Below are 21,721 nucleotides of genomic sequence, written 5' to 3'. Positions count from 1 at the left end.
CACCACGTATTTGAGGCCCCCCTCAAAGCTCAGGCTTTATGCACTTACTCAAGGAAGCTTTGGGAAGGCTTAGTTAATGAGCTCAGAAAAAATGTTTAAGTCCAGCTTTCATTAACGGCTGCCTAGGAAGGTGGGACCGAAGGGCGCTCCGTAGAACTGAAAGGATTGTTCGAGATAACGCCGCCAGTAAGAGACTGGGGCAGGTCCTGAACCCTCATCCCTGGAGCACTGAAACTGGTCTCCTGTCAGATTCCACTTGCACACTTCCGGACGTCCCCGCGACATTCAGAGCCGCGTGTGGGTCAAGCTTCGGGAGGCCTGGCGCGCGTGCGCGTGCAGGGACGCAGCTCCCTCGCGGCCTGCCAGCCACGCTGCGCTCCTACGCGCCTCTCCGCCTCCAGCGCCTCCAGAACGCAGCCCGGAGCCCTTTCTACAACTAACCTTTACCCTCCTGGTTCCCTCCCCGGCGGCCCCCAGTGCGCACGCGTGTGCTTCTGGGCCCTGCCCCCTTCGTGCCCCGCCCCTCCTCCGTTCCTCCCCTCCCTTCCGGGGCGAGGGGCCTCCCCACCTGGAGCGGCGCTTGAAGCCAAATTGCTGCTGCCTGGGATGTGCGAGGTCTCGGGTAAGTGGGGAGAGCCCGGGACGGTGGCCTGCGAGGGACACGCGACTTCTTCCAGACCGCGGGGAGGGGCAGGAGCCCGGGAGGCTGGGAGGGAGGGAGGGAGGGACGGCGATGGCTCCGTGGGGCCGCCCGTCTTGGCGGAGCAGGCTTGTGGCCCGGATCCGGGCTCTCGGGGGTGAAGGAAGAAGCTCCTGGGCCAGGAGGAAGCACCGGGCTGCAGCCTCCGATCAAAGGTCTCCCGAGGCGGCCTTGGGGCCCTGCGCCCGAGGAGATCCACGCCTCTGTCCCCGAGCCACACCCCCCCGTCTTTTCCCCTCCTCCCCATTGCCCCGTCTCCCCTTTTCCCCCTTTCCCCCCTCCCCCCTTCCCTCTCCTTTTCTCTGTTCTTTCCTTGCCCTCTTTCACCCCTCCTCCCCCCCAGCTTCCACCTTTTCTCTCTCCTTTCCCCTCCTCTCCCTTTTCCTCCCCCGGGGAGCAGCTCCCTCCTGCCATGGGGACCCCCGGGAAGAGCTCTGGCCCTGCAGTCAGATCTGAGTGCAGTCCGAACCGCCCCCCCCGGTTTCCTCGCCTCTCGGAGCCGGGCCGGGCGGTCTCTTTGGAGGGTCCTCGCGTGCCCTTCCGTGGAAGTGCCCGCACGCTGTTTCCCCTTGCGGAGCGCAGAGCTGTGCAAGCGGTGAGAGGGAGGGGGGGCTGAGGTGTGCTTGGAGCGAAGGAAGGCGGAGGGGGTCAGGCGGGGGTTACGGACGTCCGGAGACTAACCCTTGTGTTCCCGCACCGGGTGTTGTGAGGGGAAAACACTTGAGCCTTAAAACCCCCAAAATGTGATGTTATCATTCAGGAGCAGGAGGCCAAAGTTCATCCAACCGCAGCTCCTTGCCGGATGCCAGTCCTCCCCCCCCCCCCCCAAGTGATTGTATTTATTCTGCTTCTGTCTGTGGTACACCGAGGGTGGCTTGGAATCCTGAGGGCCGTCTGAGGCCCTGAAGCCAGGATGGGGGGTCAGCTCTCCGTCCCCCATACCAGACCAAAAAGTCCTTCCCCTCGAGGAGCCTCCATCCAGTAGGAGTAACTTGGCCACATATTATTAGTGCCTATAGAATAAATAGGAGGCCAGGCCCAGAAAGGCCTCCCGTAGGAGAAGGCATTTGAGCGCATCTCTGACTAAAAGAAGGGACTCCGGGGCGGGAAGTGAGGAAGGGCCCGGGGCGGGGCTCCGATGGGAGAAGGGCTTGTCTTTTGAGGAATTGAGGGAGAGCCCGTCTGGCTGCATTGAGGAGAGTGTGATGCGCACAACTGCAAAGGTAGCTGGGACACCTAGCAGATCCTGGCTTCCAAGAAGGAGCCTTACCGAGCCGCCTCTCAGCCAGCACCTGGCCGTTTTGAATAAAAGCTTGTTGAATGAACACGGACACTTGGTGACCATCTTTAAATTCCTTCATCTCTGTAAAGTGCCGGTGATACGGTGAAGCGCCCCCTGTCCGATTTTTTGAGGGGAAGGGGTTGAGTAGATGGGAAATGCCTTGTGGACCTTGTAGTCGGATAACTATTAATTGAGAGTTCAAGCCTTAAAGAGACAGAATCATATGGACTCATTTGCTAAAGCTGAATTTCCATTATACTGCAGTAGTCATTTTTCTTAGAAAGTACTTAAAAACTCTTACCCCTAGTGAAACTAAATGTTCTCTCCTCCTTTTAATCCTCTTTTCATTCTCCTTTTCTCTCCTTTCCCTTTTTCCCTTTTCATTTTTGAAGAAAACTTTTTGGGGGGGAAGCACTGAGGTGACTTGCCCAGGGTCACACAGCCAGGAAGTAGTGTCTAAGTTCTCCCGACTTCCTTTTTTCTTTTTCTTTCTTCTCTCTTTACTTTCTCTTTTTATACTCTTTCTCTTTTGCCTCTGTTGTCTGTCGTTATCTCCCCTGCCTCCCATGGGTAAAAGGAATTTGTTCACTTTGGAGCTCAGTATACTAATAGAATTATCGATCCAGTCCCTAGTCTTTAAAGCGCTTTAGTTTCCAAAACCATCTGACTGGATCATTTCTATAGTTCCTGAAGCAGACCACGGTGTTTTAATTCAAATTAAACTATGCGTTTCTAAAACTACCAAATCAGATCATGTGCATGCTCCCTGAATGAAGATATATGTGATTCAGTTTGAGACCCCAGTTCCTATGTACTTGAAAACCCAAGAAGGCACAAATATACCAATAGGGTCTGTCTGTGTAACTCCGGGGTAAGAATTCTAAACTGTTACCAGAGAGGCGGGCCCCCAGCATGTCTAACTTTGCTGTGAAGCAGGCCTGGGCTTGGTGCCCATCCGTCTGCCTCGGGGCAGGATTGAGGAAAGCCTGCCTCCTAGTCCCTGGGAAGAATTAACAATGCAGTGGCTGGCAGAGCAGTGTCCCAGTTAGAGTCATCAGAGCTGTTTTCCTAACAACAAGACAGCTAGGAAGCCAGACTTTTCTTCCCTTATGGAATGTATATAGTACAGTAGTCCCTGCAACCAGTTGGGTGGCTGGATAGAGCTGAGGTGAGGGGAGTAAGCAGGTAGGAGGGTGGAGCATTAGAGTAAGAGGCCTACTTTCTCATCTTGACTGCCACTGGTATGATCTAATGTGAGCAAGTTACTTCACTCATTCTTAGTCTCCTCATCTGTAAAAGTGGGATAACAATAGCTCACGATAAAATTCGATATGAAAAGTTACTGTGGTATCACAGAAGAAATGCTGAATTTTAAGTCTGAATTGAATCCTGACTATTTTGACACATACACATGGCCCATCTGGGTCTTAGGTTTCTCACTGATAAAATGAGATTGTCCTTTCCAGTTGTAAATCTTACATTCTGTACCAGGAGTCATGAGCAGCTATTTTGTATTTTGAAATTTTAGGGTGCTAAGATTCTGTCTTGTGTTTCTGTTATATATGAGTGTTTTAAGTAACTTACTCCTAAATAAATATTAAGAATCATAGAAATTGGTTAGGACCTCAGAGATAATTTACCCAGTCCATATAAGATAACATATGATAACAGCTATGAAGTATAGGTAAATGTAAACTTATTATCATAAATAATAATTTACAGATGAAATTAGGAAAACAGATCCACAGAGATGAGGTAGTATGCCCAAGGTCACACATTTGGTCCACAAACATTTTAAAATGCTATATACCAGGCATTGTATTAGGTATTGGGGATATAAAGAAAGCCTGGAAGATAAATATAGTGTATAAACTTAGTGTAAATGGAAGATAATCTCAGATGGAAGAGACTTGGGGGGGGGAGACAAATCAACTGGGAAGGGCCTCTTTGTACTGAGTCTTGAAACCAAGCAAGCCAGAAGGCAGAGGTGAGGAGAGAGGGCAGATCAGGCATGGGGCACAGCCAGGCAGATGCTCAGAAGTAGGATATTTGTATGAGGAACAGCCAGTAGGATAGTGCAGTTGGATCACAGAGGAGATGGAGGATACTCAAGTATCAGAAGACTGGAAAGGGCCAAGGTGTAAGGGTTTTGAATGCCAAAAAAAAAAAAAAAAAAAAAGAATTATATTATTATTAAAGTAAATTATTATTTATTATATTATTTGATCCTAGGGAACCACTGCAGTGGGGACAGTGTGGGGTGGGAGGGGAGGGGAGGTGGAGCATTCATTGTATGTGTGTGATGACATGGTCAGATCTGAGCTTTAGGAAAATCACTTTGGCAGCTAAGTGGAAAAATGGATTAAAATAGAGAAAGACAGAGCAGGGAGACCCAATAGGAGACTTTTATAGTAATCCAGATAAGAGGTAATGAAGTTCTGAACTAAGGTTGTGGCTAAGTGGAAAGAAAGGGTGTGTGTGTGTGTGTGTGTGTGTGCGTGCGCGTGCGCGTGCGGTGGCTGTTGATGAGTCATTTCATTCCTGTCCAACTCTACGTGACCTCATTTGGGGTGTTCCGTTCCTGGCAAAGATCCTGGAGAGGTTTGTCATTTCTTTCTCCAGCTCATTTTATAGATGAGGAAACTGAGGCAAACAAGATTAACTGACTTGTCCACAGTTGCACAACTAGTAAGTATCCAAGGCCATATTTGAACTAGGGCCCTCCTGACTCCAAGGTTGGCACTACATCCATTGCACCATCTAGCTGTCCCACAAATGTGAGAGACGTTATGAAGGTAAAAATGACAAAATTTGACAACAGACTGGAGGTGCCTGGTGAGTGAATGAGCCAGAAAGTTACATTGACCTGAGACAGTACTTGACCATCTGCTCATTCTAAGCAGAAGTCTGAATTTAGGAAGATTAAACAACTTTGGGGATCATGACTTTAAAATTGAAGTGGACCTTGCAGCTCATCTGGCTCAACCTGCTTATTGTATAGCTGAGACAGAGATAAAACAGTTGGCCTTATGTCACAGATAGTGAGATTAAGGATTCTTACCCCCTCCTAATGCAGTGCTGCTTAAGTCCATCCCACTGTCGAATCAACACAGAAGTCCTTCTATAAAGTTATTTGGTGTAGCTGAGTAGTCTCTGTAACTTTGTCTCTTGTCTGTCCTAACAGGAATGATGGCAGCCAGCTGGGAAAACATTCTGCAGAATGAGCAGCAGCTAGAAGAGCTGGCCCAGCAGGCTGTGGACAAGGCCTTGATGGAGGGAGTGCTGATGAGAACCAAACAGGAACCCAGATCTTCTGATGTAAGCTGCACCGAGTCTGTTCTGGGGGAGGAAGGTAGTAGCCTAGAGTGAAAATATTCTCACTCTTGCTGGTGGGGCAGCTTCTGAATGTTGGTAATGTCATTGATCCAGTTGGAAGGTCTGGAGCTTCTCGGAGCCACTGTAAAAGCCATGGACGGACCAGACTTTTTCCTTGCTGAAATTTCATTCCTCCCTTCAGTTAGGAGTCACAGATCTATTAATAAAGGCCCCTGAAGTCCTCACAACTGACAAAGCAATAGGGGCTGTGTGTGTATATTTGTGCATATCAGCATATTCATTTGTTCAAAGAGAGATAATATTGTAAGCAATAGCACCTATGTATGGGAGTGCAAGAATTGTAAGTTATGAAACTGCTGGAAGTTGTTGGGACTTGACAGGACACATTTAGGAACAGTGAGTTCCAAGTAGAATTCTTGTAAATCAGTGCTTATTCCCTATAAACCTGTAACACTTAAAACCTTTTCCCTCATAAAATGCTTCAGCTTAATAGTGTTTGAAGATTACCCTCAAATAATAGCTAATATATATTTGTTTCAATATTAAACTTCTTCAGCTTTGTGAATTATGGGCTCAAGCCTTATCAATTCTTGCAGTTTCCTAAAACACAGTCCCCAGGTTGCGAATATACTTTTTCAGAAAATATTTGTAAACTTGTTGTTTGGAACTAGGACTATATTTTTTTCATAGATGTGATTATTAATATTATAGTTCAAATACTAATTAGTTAAATGTGGGCTTTTCTAGATTACCTTGGGAACTTAGCCTGAATATTGATTCTCTTATCCATTCTGAGTTACAACTCGCTGTCCCAAGGATATAGTTCTCTTCTGAAGCTCTACAGTGTGACCAGGGAAACCCATTTCCCTGCTCTGGAGCACAAGAGGTCCTTGGGGAGAGAATCAGTCAACATCATGGTCTGAAATAGGAAGCTAGTATACAGAAGGTTGATTGCCTGTACAAGACTGGCTTCACAGGATTTGGCAGGGCCAGCAGGGAGCAGCAGCGGCCTGGCTGAAAAGAGCTTATTGCTCATGGGACATCAAGAAAAGAAGTGCACTATCAGCAAACTACAAACACTCTTGGAGATATCTACCTAGAATAAGTTGAAAGGCAAGGCAGGGCCTGAAGCAGAATGACAGATGGAACATAATTATGATATAAACTAGAAACTGAAAGACTTGGGAAGCAGACAGAGTAAAGAGTGAACAAAACCAAATGTATATGACTAGAATCAATTTGTAAAATCAGGGAAAAAAACCAAGAAGTTTGAGTAACAAATAACCCACTGATTGGCCTGTTTGAACAAAGAGCCAGTGAAGATCTGTGAAGAATACCATCTTCTTTTTTAAGGTAGCTGGTGGTACATTAGATAAGACAGCATTGGCTCTGGAATCAGGAAAACCCAAGTTTGAACTTCCTCAGAAGTTCCTGGCTATGTGATCCTAGCAAGTCACTTAACCTCTGCTTCTGTTTCCTCAATTCTAAAATGGGAATAAAACTAGTACCTGCTTCATAAGGTTATTTAGGATCACATGAGATAATATTTGTAAAAAAAAAAAAAAAAAAAAAGACCTGACACAGAGTAGGCACAAGTAGGCATCCATATTCCCTCTCCCCTGAAGGTAGTAAACTTCCCAGGAAGTTGGGAATCAGCATTTGCTTGTATAGAAGCCATGGAAAGCTTTTGGAAGCCCAGAAGCACAAATCCCAGTTCTTATATGTAGTCCTCCAGATAACAGCCTTTCTAAATCATTGTGGTAGACAGGTAACACATTACCTTATAAATAGTAGGTGCTTCATAAATATTTATTGGATTAAATCATGACAACAGCAGGAGGCCCAGTTGACCAGGTCTTACTCATTTAATGCTGGAGGGGCACCTTGGGAGCTATAGGATGGAGAATTGAGCTTAGCCAGACCTGCTAGAGCAGACACTGTTAGAAAACAAGGTTGGTTTGAATATGAAGGAGGTAGTTATGAAGGCAGGAGTTCATTTGATTGATACTTATGGTAGAGGAAAAGGTCCCTGCTAGAGGGACTTTGTTTTGGAGGAGGAATGAGGTATTTCAGAAGTTATAAGTAGAGAGCCATAGTTGGTATCTCCCTGGAGAAACAATGATATTTTTTTTTCTTCAATTTTTTTTATTAATAGTTTTTATTTACCAGATATATGCATGGGTAATTTTACAACATTGACAATTGCCAAACCTTTTGTTCCAATTTTTCCCCTCCTCCCCCCCCCAGGTGGCAGGTTGACCAATACATGTTAAATATGTTAGAGTATAAATTAAATACAATATATGTATACATGACCAAACAGTTGTTTTGCTGTACAAAAGGAACTGGACTTTGAAATAGTGTACATTTAGCCTGTGAAGGAAATCCAAAATGCAGGCAGACAAAAATAGAGGGATTGGAAATTCTATGTAGTGGTTCATAATCATCTCCCAGAGTTCTTTCCCTGGGTGTAGCTGGTTTAGTTCATTACTGCTCTATTGGAACTGATTTGGTTCATCTCATTGTTGAAAATGGCCACATCCATCAGAATTGATCTTCATATAGTATTGTTGTTGAAGTATATAATGATCTTCTGATTCTGCTCATTTCACTCAGCATCAGTTCATGTAAGTCTCTCCAGGCTTTTCTGAAATCATCCTGAGAAACAATGATATTAATGATATAGGCCTTTTGGAGGGGGGCTTTCAGATTGACTTGGGTCATCTCTAGTCATCTTTAGTGTAGAGAAGAGGTGGAATTTGGAAAGTACAAAAGATCAAAGCCATCATTTATCATGGAGAAGATAACCAGTTATAACAAAATCCAGGCAATGAGGTGACCTGGTTGATTTATAGCACCAGATAGTGCTTGAAAGGTTGATTGCTGTTATTGGTCTTTTCTGATAACTTGAGAGAGATAAGTGGAAGCAAGCTCTTCCAGTATTTTTAGGTTAGTATCTTCCAGTTTTGGAGGTGGGAGATGATCCAACTAGAGATGTTTGATGTGCTCAAGATCAACAGGAAAGTTGGAATGAGGGGTGGGAAGGTCATGTAATTGTACCCCTTTTCTGTCTGTTCATCATTGTTTGTTCCTGAAAAATTAAAATCATGGATATTTGTGTGTCGGGGGCCAGGAAAGGGCCTTACTCACCAGCTTCTATGGTGAGAGCCTGTCACAAAGGTAATAGAGACAAGGGGTAGAGAAGCTGGAATGGGGAGGGGAGGTGGCAGTGATAGAACTTTGCCTACACAGTTGCAGCTGGTATGTTTTTCCCATTGTGAAGAGGCTATGTCGTAGTCAGTGCAGGCTTGCTATACGAGCAAGGAGAGAGAAGGAGCATTGAATCGAGATGGTGTGATTGTATTGGAGAAAAGACTACAACTGATTATGAGGAGAGGGAGATTTTCCCACCTTTTATTTGTTCACCATATCTTGGGATGTGGCTGGATACTTTGGAGACCTCTGTAGGCGGGAAGGCTTGGAAGGATGTGGTCATCAATGCTACTTCAGCATCTTAAAACGCCAGTACTTCAATGAACTAGAGCCTGACAGTTCAAAAATGGAGTCCAGAGATGTGGGTGCATGGTGGGCAGCATGGTTTTTAGTATATGTGAATTATTTCCAGATTTGGACTAACTATAGTTGGATACCTTATTATAAAACAAGACTCACAGAAAAATTTCCATACATCAGAATACTAGGATTTTGAGAGGTCTTGGTTTGGTATGGGAGTCCTGCTTGTGCATGAGATACTTCTGCTACCTGTATTATCTCCATGTGTATAAAAAGGCTAATAACCTGTTTTGTCTTTTGTCATCTTTTCCTGTTTAGGTTGTAAGTTATGCTCCCTTCACATTGTTCCCTTCCGCAGTACCCAGGGAACTTCTGGAGCAAGCCTACTCAGTACAAATGGATTTCAACTTCCTAGTAGACACAGTTAGCCAAGACTCAAACTTCTTGGAACAGACTCTGGCCAGGTACTTTCCTGTAGGATACATGGAGGCCTGGGAGAGAGATGTGTGGGGAGTCAGGATATGAGGCCTATGATTTCACTAAGGCCACTGGCTTCTTCTTGTGGAGACTATATTTCCTTTTGTAATCAGGTTGGCTGTAAGTGACTTAACCACTGTTTTCAACTAGAATTGCCAAACTTCACTCCAGTTACAAAATGCCCTAATTTGTTGACTTCTGCTCTCCCTTCTGCTGCTGCTTTATATAGTCTGCCGTGATTGTGTACAACTCAGGCCAATGCCCACCCCACCCCAAGGTTCATTGTGTAATCTGGCACAACCCCAAGAGCAACTGACCTTTTTTTCTCTTACAAGTCTTTTTTTCTCTCCCAAGAAGCAGGAGGAAGGAAAATGTCTTTATTCTGTAAAGCTTAGGTGATCTGATCTTATACAATTTATGACCTGTGGTCTTTAAATAGATAGAAATGTATTTCTGCTATTGTCAATGTGAGCCATTCTTGTAATGCTTTTTCTTTCCCTTATATATTTCTCCTTCCCTAACTCCACCCTTTCTACCATATTAACTCTCCTATATTGTCCAGGTTTCAGAAAGATGAAGTCTAGACAGGCTCTAGGAGTTGATATGAACAGAATAATGTTTCCTTCATGAGGGCTAAGGTTACCTCTCTCTATCTTTGAGGACAGAGTGGCACTTGGGACTTTTTTATTTCCATGAACTTTGGGGTGGGGTTTTTTACATGTGTCTCCAACCTGGCTCGGGACAGTGGGTTTCTAGTAGATGAAAAAGTACCCCACTTTGCTCTTCTGTCTCTTCTTCATCTCAACTCAGTCACCATGGAAGAACATGTGAGCTAAGCCTGAAAGTTACTTGGAAAAGTCATTTTGGCTGATAATACTAGAAACATAGTTTTGGGTTTGTTTTTTTTTTTTGTTTTGTTTTGTTTTTTTTTAAACAGTTTTCTTTCTTTTCCCCTCCAAAGCAATTGAGATTAAATGACTTGTTCAGGTTCACACAGCAAGTGTTAAATGTGGCTGGATTTGACCTCATATCCTCAAGACTCCAGGGCTAGTGTTTTAAATTTAATTTTACCCACAGGTCTGCTGGGGGCAGCTAAGCAGTAAAGTGGTTGGAACTCTGGACCTGGAATCAAGAAGAGACAAATTCAAATCTGGGCTCAGATACTTCTTAGTTTTATGACCCTTTTCAAGTCACTTAATTTCTCTACTTCGGTTTTCTTATCTGTATATCTCACTGTTTTTATGAGAATTAAATAAAATTTGTAAAACATTTTACAAACCTTATAGTGAATTGCTAGTTGTGTTATCATCCTAATCATCATCCATCATCCAATATAGTTCTTCCTGAGCTCTTTTCCTGCTTACTGCTTCAGATACCCATGTTGAGAATTAGATGCTTTATATACAGAGCTCCAGGTCAGGGAAGGATCATTGATAGAAAGAGGAAATGGCCATCATTTGGTATTTTCCTCTATAGAGAGTGACTGCTTTTCTGCTTCTTCTTCCAGCACCATTAAAATAGATGACTTCATTGCTCGGCTTTTTAGTATCTACAAACAAGTCCTGAAAGAGGGTATTGCCCAGGTAACTCCCCCACTTCACCCACCTTGTCCCCAATCCAACACACACACTGCCAGATGTGGCCCATGAGGCCTCTTTTCTTTTCTCTAAAGCATTTTGTTGGGTGCTGGAGCTCACTTGAGTTTATCTGGTAGAGATGATGGAGGAACAGATAATCTGTCTCATTGGATTTGAAAAGTGTTAATAAGCTCCTTTGGGTCTCTGGTAGATTCTCTAAGAGTTGTCCTGTATTGATACAGCCCCTGGAAACCTCTTTCCCCCTTGGAAACAGGTCTGAGTCCCCTGCTTACTGACAGTGCCCACACAGATCCCTGGTGACGGCCATCTTTGGCGTTTTGTTTTCCCTCCTACAGACGGTGTTTCTAGGACTGAATCGCTCTGATTACATGTTTAACCGCAGTGCAGCTGGCCCCCCGGTCCTGAAACAAATCGAGATCAACACCATTTCTGCCAGCTTTGGGGGCCTCTCCTCCAAGACCCCAGCTGTGCATCGGTGAGCCCTTGATATACAGCCATTTCTAGGCCAGACTCTCAGGCCACGAGGCAGACCTAAGGTGTCTCTATCCGCAAAGGACTGTAAGACGCCACCTGCTGCAGGCAGAGAGCACTGGCTGTAATGAGAGAGTTTCAGTCACACCTGGGGGAAAAGAACACAACTTGGCTCACAAAGACAGGCCTGAGCTTCAGGAAGAGATCCCTTATCTTCTCTTTGTACCTTAGAGTGAAATTGTCAGGATTCTTTTCATTTCTACAAGTCTATATTGAGAGGACCTGTTCAACACATTACAGAAGAACAGTAGAGCTCCTGGCCTACCGGGAAAAACTAAACACTAGCCAGATTTTAGAGATGTTGTTCAGTAATATGGCAAAGAGACTGAATGTCCTCCCTACCTAGCCAGATCCCACATGCCTAAGAGTGTTGTCCTGTAAGCACAGTAGCTCCCATAGGAGATTGTGCACTAATTTCAACTCAAAACTCCTTCTTAGAAATGGCCTCCAATGTCAGGTTATAAGCTGTATACAGGCATCTGCAGAATCAACCTCATTATTTAAATTATAAACACAGCTGACATTTACAGAGCACAGTCAAGTTTGCAAAACACATTTCATGCCTTCTCCTGTGTGATTATCCCCAAGCAGTAATGATCGATCCACCTTATTTGCTAGATTCCACTTAGCATAATTTTTGGCTGTTTCTGCTGTTAGAGGATAAAGATTTGCCACTATTAAGGCTGTTCCAAAAAGAAGGGCTTTGGGCTGTCTCTGAAAGCATCTTCCAAAGTAGTGGCAGCCTCCCTGAAATCAGTCTGATGCTTCCCAGGGGACTTCTTTGCAAAGAAGTCGATGTATAGAGTACCAGTCCTGAAGTCAGGAGGGACCTGAGTTCAAATCTGACCTCAGACACTTAACACTTCCTAGCTATGTGACCCTGGGCAAGTCACTTAACTCCAGTTGCCTCAGAAAAAAACAAAACAAAATAAACAAACAAAAAAAGAAGTGGATGTGGATGAATTCTGACATAATTGATTAAAAAAAAAAAAAAAAAAACACATTTTCACTGTGATCTGCTGAGGTGTGTAGTAAAAACAATGAGGTAGATTGCCCTTCAGCAGGAAGAGACCATGGGCTAGAATTGCTGGGGAAGACTTTCTGGACAAGGTGGGACTCCCGATGAGTCCTGAAGGATTGTGTTTTTAAAATGCTTTGACAGCATTTTAAGATGACAGCAGATAGTAAAGACAGCAGTGTTATTAGGAGAGTGACTAATTAGTGAGAAGCAGAAGCAGACCCTCTGACATTCCCCAGGCCCATACAGTAACTTATGTCTTTCTTCCTACAGGCACATCCTTAATATCCTGGGCAAAACTAAGGAAGCTGCCTGTATCCTCTCCAACAATCCCAGCAAGGGGCTGGCCCTGGGCATTGCCAAAGCATGGGAACTCTATGATTCACCCAAGTAAGGATGAGAGAAGGAAACAGTGTCTTTACTCAGGTTTTGTGCAATACTGACTACTGATAGCCCCTCACTTATTCCACATTTCTAAGGAATGGTTCTAGGACGAGGAAGGTAGTAGTCCACTCACTGGACTCTGCTCTGGGTAGACTAGATATGGAGTATCAAAGTATCAACTTTATTCTTGAGTACCACATACTAAGAAAAACACTGATGAACAGAAGAATGTCTAGGGGAGGGGCAACTAAGATGGTGGATAGCTTTTGAGGTCATGCCATAAAGATCACTGGAAGGAAATGAGAATGTTTAGCCTGGAGAAAAGAAGAAATAACTGAATTCAGATGTTTAAAGGACTGGCCTGGAGAAGAGAGATCAGGCTTGTTCTGCTTATTACCAGAGGTCAAGAACAGTGGGTGGAAGATGCAGAGAGGTAGGTTGAAACTCTGGCTGGAAAAAAAAACCTGTAAGAATGGGACCTTTTCAAAGAAACACAATGGGTTCTCTCTTCCTATAGGTCTTTAAGCAGCAGTGAAAGCTATGGATGTTTATAGAGTTTTATTGAAATACCCAGTTTCTTAAACTGTGGTTTTGCCACCCCATACGGATCTCGTATCTAAATGTGGGGATTGCTCCATTAATTTATTATTAGTTGGTGTTTTATTTGTATATGTATTTTTAACACCTATATGGAGGGAGTTGCATAAAAATTTCTCAGGCAAAAAAGGGTCATGAATGAAAAAAAGTTTAAGAAGCCCTGTTGTAGGGAGAACAGTTATTCAGATAGAATTAGACCAGATGACTTCTGAGGTCTCTAACAGATTCTGTGAACTGAATACTCCATTTAACTACAATTATCTGGCGTTTCCTTGCTAGCAAACTCCTGTTCCATCTCTCTCTGAGTTGGGTCACCCCCACCACTCTTACCCTGAGCCCCCTTCTTTCCCCTGTAATTGTGATTCAGAGTCAAAGAAGAAAAGCTGCCCTCTCTCCTGTTATGGTACAAGTGTGACAATATTCACATCTAGTTATTCTTAACACCAAATTTTCTTATGACTGGATTCTATAACATCTTATTTGCTTTTTATAATTGTTCTGTTTGACTGTAACTGCATCTAGAATCCTTTCCCTTAGAGTTTGTTGTTTTTAATCTGCCAGGTAAACCAAAAATCCAAGTTCATTAGAATTATGCACAAAGAGTAGGAAGACCCTGAATGAGGGCTGAAGGGCCCTAGGAGCTTTAATGCCTGATGTTTGTTTTGGATACTTATTATGTTTTGATGATGATATAATATTCATATTCTTTGATTTTGATGAATAATTTCATTTGCAGAAGGAGAATGGGAAGAAAGAGAAAATTTATTTGCATAAAATCTCTGCTAGGGAACAGCCCTTATTGCATTGTATTCTAAAAGAATACTCTCCTGTCTCCTGTTGGGAGAATGGTATTTCCTAATGATGATATAGGTAGACTTACCTACATGTTTCCATTTTATAACCCGCAAATTTTCCAATCTTTGCCCCCTCCTAAAAAGAGAGAAATCCTAGGCCTTTCACCATGGCCAGAGAATATATCATTAAGCATGATGAATACAATTCATCATGACAAAATGTTGTACCCAGTCTTTGATATCTGTTGCAGAATGAAGTGGATAAAACTTTTTTCTTTTACTTTCTTGGACACCTATCCCTGGGCCTATCTTTAGGCTAACATTTCTTATATTATACCAGGCTTTGGATAGTGACAAAATCAGGAAGGCCTGGATTTGAAGTCCTGGAGCATCAGCTAAGAAGAGTGCCATAGGTTCAGGCAGGTAAGGGTGTGGTTTCAGAAGTCAGGCAGTAGGCATCAGGAATTTGAGAAGACAAGAGAATCCAGGCCAAAGCACTAAGTATCCAGGATTCAGGAGCTAGGCAAAGGAACTGAGTATCACTGGAGCTCCTGAGGCAGCGGGAAAAACCCCAGTGCATCTTCATTCCTCTCTCTTGCTCTGGAAAGAACCTATCCCTAAAGAGCCCAAACTGTAAATATTCCACTTGCCATCCCAGATGATGTGCAAGTAACACAGAGGCCTAGGAATGATCTAACTCTAGCCTGGGCCTTCTCCATTTCTGCTATGGAATAATTATATGTATCTTAGAACTATGATATGCTGAAAAGTCTCATATATAGAACTCTGGATAAATTGAAAATTATGTCTCAGCTCAGGAAATTGACTCACTTCTTGAATATTGGGGAGGTGTAATAAAAGATAAATGGAATCTGTGAACTTGAATATATTTTTTTGTAGGGCGTTGGTGCTTGTCATTGCTCAAAAAGAGGAGAGAAATGTATTTGACCAACACTACATAGAACATGACCTATTAAGCAGGTAAGTGTAACTCCTTTGTATTGTGTGCTTCAGCAGTCCAGGGCTTCTCCCACTGACCTGTGCTTTCTTTCAGAAACATCCATGTGATTCGGCGAAGGTTTGAAGATGTTGCTAAAACAGGATCTTTGTCCCAAGACCGGAAATTGTTTGTGTAAGTTTTTAGGTGGGCTACTTCCTAAAGGGGGAAGGTAAATCTGACTCATGAAAACTAATAACAATGATAGAGAGACCTTAGTATCCTTAGCATTGTTTTCCCTGACCCTGTCAAAGCTAGTATACATACCACTTGGGCTCCCCCATTCTGTCTCTGTAGTCATATGAGAGGAAAGAGTAAAGGGAGCTGATAGCCAGTCCAGTGGAAGATGTACCTGGCACTTTGGGTGTCAGAGCAAATCTATTAAGAGACTGCTTAGCTCTTCCCCTGAACCCTGAATCCCTTCTCATTTGCAATTAATTGAAGCACTGAGACAAAGATTTAAGGGTATGAAACCATAACTCCCTAAGGAGATCCCTATTCTCTAAAGAGTTCCCTAAGGTAATCCTGTTCCAGAGTTTTTATACTTTGTCATTTATTGTAAAAAAAAACAAAACAAAACAAAACAAACAAAAAAAAAAAACAAAAACTAATAATCTCCTTCTTTTAGTTTCCCTTGGCATGTCTGGCTCTCTTTTGTTCTTTATGTTTATTTGTGTGTGCACCATCTATTCTGTTGGTTGAATTGTAAAATCTTGGAGGATGTGGCTTGCATTGGTTTTTTTCTTATCCTCATTGCCCATTTTAGCAGTTTGGGGAACAGTTTATACTGAAATAAATGCATGAATTGCTTCTTTCATTTATCAACTTAAATAGATAAACCAAACAATACTAAGAAAAGCAAAGGAAAAGGAAAAAAAAATCTTTCCAAGTGTAAAAGGACTTTTAAATAGGACTGTGATAATTCATCCATCTCAGTCTCGTCCTAGATGCTTTAAGCATTAAAGTTCCAACACCTTGTCATCACCCTCACAACATGTTACTGCTCAGTTAAGAATGACACAGTACCTTGGATTTACCTGACCTGGTTTTTTTTTTTTTTGGTTTTTTTTTTTGTTGTTGTTTTTCCCCATTGTTCTTGGTACATCCAGTTTCTTTTTTTTCTCTTCCTGACTAGCTCACCTTCTGCAGTATCCTGAGCCGAGCCTCTTTTCTCTCTTTTACTCGTGCCTTTTGTAGTGAGGGTTTTCCTGGTCTTCTTTCAGTTAATTCCTAGCCAGGCTTTTGCTAGGTAAACGACACTGCCATCTCGCTTTCTTAAGGAGTCAGACTCTTTTTGATAAGTGAAACAGACATAGTGTTATATTTAATCTAATCATTTAACTACCATAACTCATTAACATAAAAAGCTTTCTTCACATTGTGTTCCAGGGATGGCCAGGAGATTGCTGTGGTTTACTTCCGTGATGGCTACATGCCCAGTCAGTACAGTCCCCAGGTTGGTATTTGGGATTTAAACTACTGTCTCATTTCCAGGGCTTAATTTCAGCCCCAGATTGGGCCCAGTCTTCAGCTCTACTTCTGGTCACCTCCTCTTGGGGTTCTCTACCACCATGTCCTAACAGCCCTTCCTTCTGTTCTTTTTTTTCCTCTTCTAAGAAAATCTATTTCCTTCCTTCTGCTTCCCTGACTGAATTCTGAGGCCTTCATAGTACCTTATCCATGCCTCTTTAGAGTGGCTGGATATCAATATCTCTCTTTCAGTTTCTTTCTTCATTATCAGAGATTTGTGTCTTTTCAGAAGCCTTCTCTGCTCTTCTTTTAAATTGAGGGTTTGCTGTACAAAGGAGTTCAGGACTTAAGTTGTCATTTTAATTCTTCCACCATCTTGCTCTGTACCATTAGGCAAATACTTTCCCCTTTATAGGCTTTGGTTTCCTCCTCTAAAATTAGAGAACTGGATTGTAGGATCTTTGAAGCCTTTTCCAACCCTGATGGTTCTCTGAGTCCTTAAAAAAGTTAGGAGACTCTGCCTTAGATTAGAAGCTATCAGATTAGTAGTTGAGAAAATTTTGATGAATGTACTGGGTCCACAACTTGTCAAAGTACCTGGTGCCTGTCTGGATAAATTGGGGTAAGTTGTTGGGAGATATATGAAGGAAGGAGAAGACTCCACTTCTGACTAGATCACACTATCTAGCAAGTAGGAAATTATGCTGGGCAGGAGACAAGGGAAAGCCAGGCTTGAGCCTGGAGGGAAGAGTGTGCCTAAACATTTCTTGTCTGATAAAGAAAGGTGATTCCTCAGAGAACTGCCTGAGAAAGGGTGTCTCCTTAGGGAATTATCTACATTCTGTGCCAAGGAAGCTGAGCAGTTAGAGAGCTAGAAAGACAGTCTGACAATCAATGAGAGAGGCCGGTCTGTGTGCCAGTGATTGCCTGTCTGACGGCCTGTGCCAATGTAATCACTGACGTGAAGAGGAAGGTTGGAATAGAGGAAAGATGAAATTAACAAGTTCCTGCTAGTTCTTATATTCTTTATTCTATCAGAGTCTCCAAGTCCTCAGTTGTAAAATTACATGTGCTGTGTTACTTCTGGAGGCTGGGACAGGCTCCTCAATTGTCATGGATGGGAAGCCAGAGGAGCTGCCCCTCACAGCAGTCTGGGGCAGACTGTGGAGAGATTGGACCTTTCTTTTCCCTTCTTGCTGCAGAATTGGGAAGCACGCTTGCTCTTGGAGAGGTCGTGTGCTGTTAAGTGCCCAGATGTAGCTACTCAGTTGGTGGGGACCAAGAAAGTTCAGCAGGAGCTGAGCCGCCCAGGGGTGCTGGAGAGCTTGATACCAGACCAGCCAGAAGCTGTGGCTCGCCTCCGGGCCACATTTGCAGGCCTCTATTCCTTGGACATGGTAAATAGTCATCCATCATAATTATCTCCTGGGAGGTCTCCAGACTCTTCTCTTTCCCAAAATGGAATTGGCCCCCCAAAAGGAAGATCTGGGGGGGTAAAAGCTGCGCTGCTAGTGGTAGGATTTGTGACAAGTTCCTTAGTAGAGTGCAGGGGGTTTCTAGTCAGGATCAGATCCCTTTTGCTAGAAGGGCAGAGCTACAGATCAGTGCTCAACTCTTAGTGGGACTGATATAAGCAGGGCCAGTCCTCCTCCATGAGAAGGAGCCTTAGAGCCAGCCCAGGTCAGTCTCAGTCTGCAATGGGGGCAGGGCTAAGTCAGGGTCACCTCTGCTCAGTGAAGATGGTGAATTTGTGCAGCTGTTGCTATTTCTGTGCCCATGCAATGGGCCCCTTCTAGAGCTAGTGCCAAGAGAGGAGGGACTGTCCTCATGAAGCTCATTTCTCTGCCTTGTCTCAGGAGAACCAAGGAGCAGCCCTAAGCTCTCCCAGAGCTCATCCTGGCCTTCCTCCATTCCTGACCATTTAGCTTTCTGGTGGCCTAGGGCCAGTGTCTACTCTGGGCTCTTCTCCCAGCCCTCTTTGATATTTGGCTTAGTGTTGACCAGGTCCCCACCCCCACATTAAATCCATACACTATAGCTGCCAATGATGGGTCCATTGCCTCATGCCAGGGCGAAGAAGGTGACTGTGCTATCATGGAGGCCATCGCTGCCCCAGACCGATTTGTCCTGAAGCCCCAAAGGGAGGGTGGAGGTAGGTGGCCAGTGTCCCTCTTTCTCTAGGTGTGCCAGCAAGGGAAGCAAGCAGTGGGACCTCAGGCCTTCACCAGCATTGACATCCTCCTCCTTCCCCAGCAGCACCCCCACACCAGGCCTCCCAGGTCCCATACTGTCACCAGATCCTGAGGCCTGTTTTCTCCTTCCTGCTGGTACAAGAAAAGGCCAAATCTTGCCATATGTGTTCCCAAAGGATGGAGGCTTTCTCTGGCTTCTAGGGACCAGAATTGTCCCAAAAGCCTAGGAGCCGGTCAGCATTCTCCTCCCTAATATCACCTGACGTTTTGACATCACCCAAACATTCTTAATTACCCTTAACAGAACCCTTTATATGTCCACCACTTAGGGATTAATTTAAATGTTGTTTGAGCCTGTTTATACCTTCAGCCTAGATTGTCTCTTGGGGGAATGAGATCCTCAGGATTTCAGTTTACTTGTACTTATCCTACATTTACTTCTTTTGAATTTCAAAGGCTCTACTGTCCTGCCCATCTAGGGGATGATTTTGTAGATGCCAGCCAGGTCCTTTCTTGTTCTTTAGATAGTCGGGGACTACAAGCCCATGTTTGCAAACAGCTGCTAAAGAAATTGTGACCTTCAGCTTCCTGTACAGATGCATCACATTAAGGGGAATTAGGCCTCTATGTCAGGAGTTCCCTTACTATTGACTGCACTGCTAGGGATCATATTTTTAAAAGGACATTTACAGACTAGAACCATGGCTAGAGGAACATGAGAAGAAAAAGAGGAGGAAGAGGAAGCAGAGGGCACGTAGAGTGTTTTAAAGATTGTGTAGGGTTTTATGTACTTTATCTCATTGGAACCTCACTTTTAGGGCATGATCTCAGGTATCCTCCATATACAAATGAGGGAACTGTCAAAGCTATGTCAGAGATAGAGTTATATGAAGGATAATTGAAAGGATTGTTTAGTTTTATACCTGGAAAAGATTTAGGGAGAATGTGATCACTTCTTCAAGTGTCTAAAGATTTGCCAGGTAAGAAGTTGTCATAGAGGATGGTGAATGTTAATGGGACACTAAGAACTTTAAAATAATTAGAACTATTCAACACTGGAAGGGAGCTATCCTAAGAGATCCTAAACTTGATCATGTATTGAAGGGTCTTTCTCATTCCACCTTTCTCTCTCTCCATAATTAGGAAAGTAGCTCTGTTGTCATTCCTGGTTCTACTTAAAGCTATTATGGTAGCTTTCTTAGACTGAAATAATAAGATGTGCAGTCCCAATGAGCTAAGCACTCAAGTTGTTGTTGCTCAGAATTGGCTCAGCTCAGCCCCTTGCAGCAATTGTTTAGTAGGCCTAAAGCTCCAGCTGTATGGGGACAGGGTAATGGGGCCATTGGGGTCTTCAGAGTAACCTGCTTTGGGGTGGTCTGTTTCAGGAAACAACCTATATGGGGAGGAGATGGCACAAACCCTGGAGCAGTTGAAAGCCAGTGAAGAGAGGGCTTCCTACATTCTCATGGAGAAGATTGAGCCTGAGCCCTTTTGGAACTGTCTCTTGCAAGCTGGGATCCCTGCACGTATGACCCAATGCATTTCAGAGCTGGGCATCTTTGGTGTTTATGTCAGGTAAGCCAGTGTGAAGACTTACCCTCACGTGCTACAACTTCCTTAGACTCTACACTGTGTAGTGATAGAATGGGTAGTGGAAGAACAATGAAGTGAAGGTTTTTTGTAGATAGGAGATAAGGACATGTTTGTAGGCAGCAGGCAAGCAGCCAGCAGGAGAGTAGGGATGATGGAGGGGACAATGTGCTAGAGAAGATGGGATGGAATGGGATCATTTGTGCACACATGGCAGAGGACTTGGAAGAAAAGCCACTCTTTACATGAAATGGAGTGAATGAGCAGGTAATGGCAGAAGTCTTCTGGGTGATGGGAGGGGGGAAGAAGGGAGAGGAGGAAGCTTTTATGAGTAGCCTCCATTATTTTAGTAAAACAGGTAAAATGTAAAAAGTTTAGTAAAAGCAATGTTTTCAGGTTAAAGGGGAGAAAGGAGGAATCATGAGGAGGGAAGCTTAAGGAAGTTAGTGATGAAAGGCATTGGATTAGAGTCAGCACTAGTCTTTACTGTTGTCAGGTGATAAAAAGGACCACAGAAAGCTGAGGACTTTACCCGAGGCAAAGAACCAGGACAAAACAGGTGTCTTTGCTCAACATTTCAGTAGTCTCTGTGGAGCTAGGCTCTTCCTTCTTTCCCCTCTTATGCCTGTTGGTTTCCTGCCAATGAGTAAGTTATTTCTTCCTTTTTGCTTTGCAGGCAAGGGAAAACGCTACTGATGAACAAGCACGTGGGTCACCTTCTCCGTACCAAATCCACAAAACATGCAGACGGCGGAGTGGCTGCTGGGGTGGCTGTACTAGACAACCCTTATCCAGTGTGAGGACTGGTAGAGAGCTCAGTCATAGGGTCATTGCTTCGTGTGTTTATGCAGGTGGGGCAGGGCCTGGTTAGTGAATGGTTTTGGACTCTTCCCTCCTTTCTTTAGACTTCGCCTCCCTAACTCTCCCTCTTCTGGCAGCTTAGATTACCTTCAGATGATCAAAAAAGCAGCAAGAAACTATTTTTCCCAAGCCTTAGGCCCTTGAAACCAGGTGGATCAGAGGCCTGCCTTGCACCTCTCCTCTGCAGAGGCCAGTCCTCAGCCTAGAATGGATTAGTGCCTCATCTCTCAAATAAAGATGCATTGATTAAAGCTGTGTTGCTGGTGTAACATTATTCATGCAGAGTTCTGTCCAATCCAGGTACAAAACAGACATTTTTCCTTACTTCCATATGAGCCTAAATAGCAGTTGTCACAAGCAGCCTCTGATTCTTCAGCTCAA

At 43.9% G+C, this 21,721-nt stretch overlaps 1 protein-coding gene across 3 annotated transcripts; it reads left to right on the top strand.

Annotated features, from left to right (window-relative positions):
* Positions 1-337: 337 nt before the first annotated feature.
* On the top strand, positions 338-21,591 carry GSS (glutathione synthetase). Of its 3 annotated transcripts, none has more exons than XM_074292470.1 (13): positions 338-622; positions 5,167-5,300; positions 9,150-9,295; positions 10,816-10,891; positions 11,242-11,381; positions 12,729-12,845; positions 15,131-15,211; positions 15,285-15,362; positions 16,617-16,683; positions 17,900-18,094; positions 18,768-18,849; positions 20,275-20,464; positions 21,156-21,591. In XM_074292470.1, the coding sequence occupies exons 1-13, from the start codon at positions 607-609 to the stop codon at positions 21,277-21,279; spliced, it is 1,446 nt and encodes a 481-aa protein (XP_074148571.1). In that variant the 5' UTR covers positions 338-606; the 3' UTR covers positions 21,280-21,591. The 3 variants fall into 3 exon arrangements, with proteins under 3 accessions (XP_074148571.1, XP_074148573.1, XP_074148572.1); XM_074292471.1 differs by lacking the exon at positions 338-622 and adding an exon at positions 742-1,295; XM_074292472.1 differs by lacking the exons at positions 10,816-10,891; positions 11,242-11,381 and having other exon boundaries at positions 350-622.
* The last annotated feature ends 130 nt before the right edge of the window (positions 21,592-21,721 follow it).

The sequence above is a fragment of the Sminthopsis crassicaudata genome, chromosome 2 (assembly GCF_048593235.1).
Source record: "Sminthopsis crassicaudata isolate SCR6 chromosome 2, ASM4859323v1, whole genome shotgun sequence".
Classification (NCBI taxonomy): Eukaryota; Metazoa; Chordata; class Mammalia; order Dasyuromorphia; family Dasyuridae; genus Sminthopsis; species Sminthopsis crassicaudata.
This window is presented reverse-complemented; position numbering and strand designations above follow the sequence as displayed.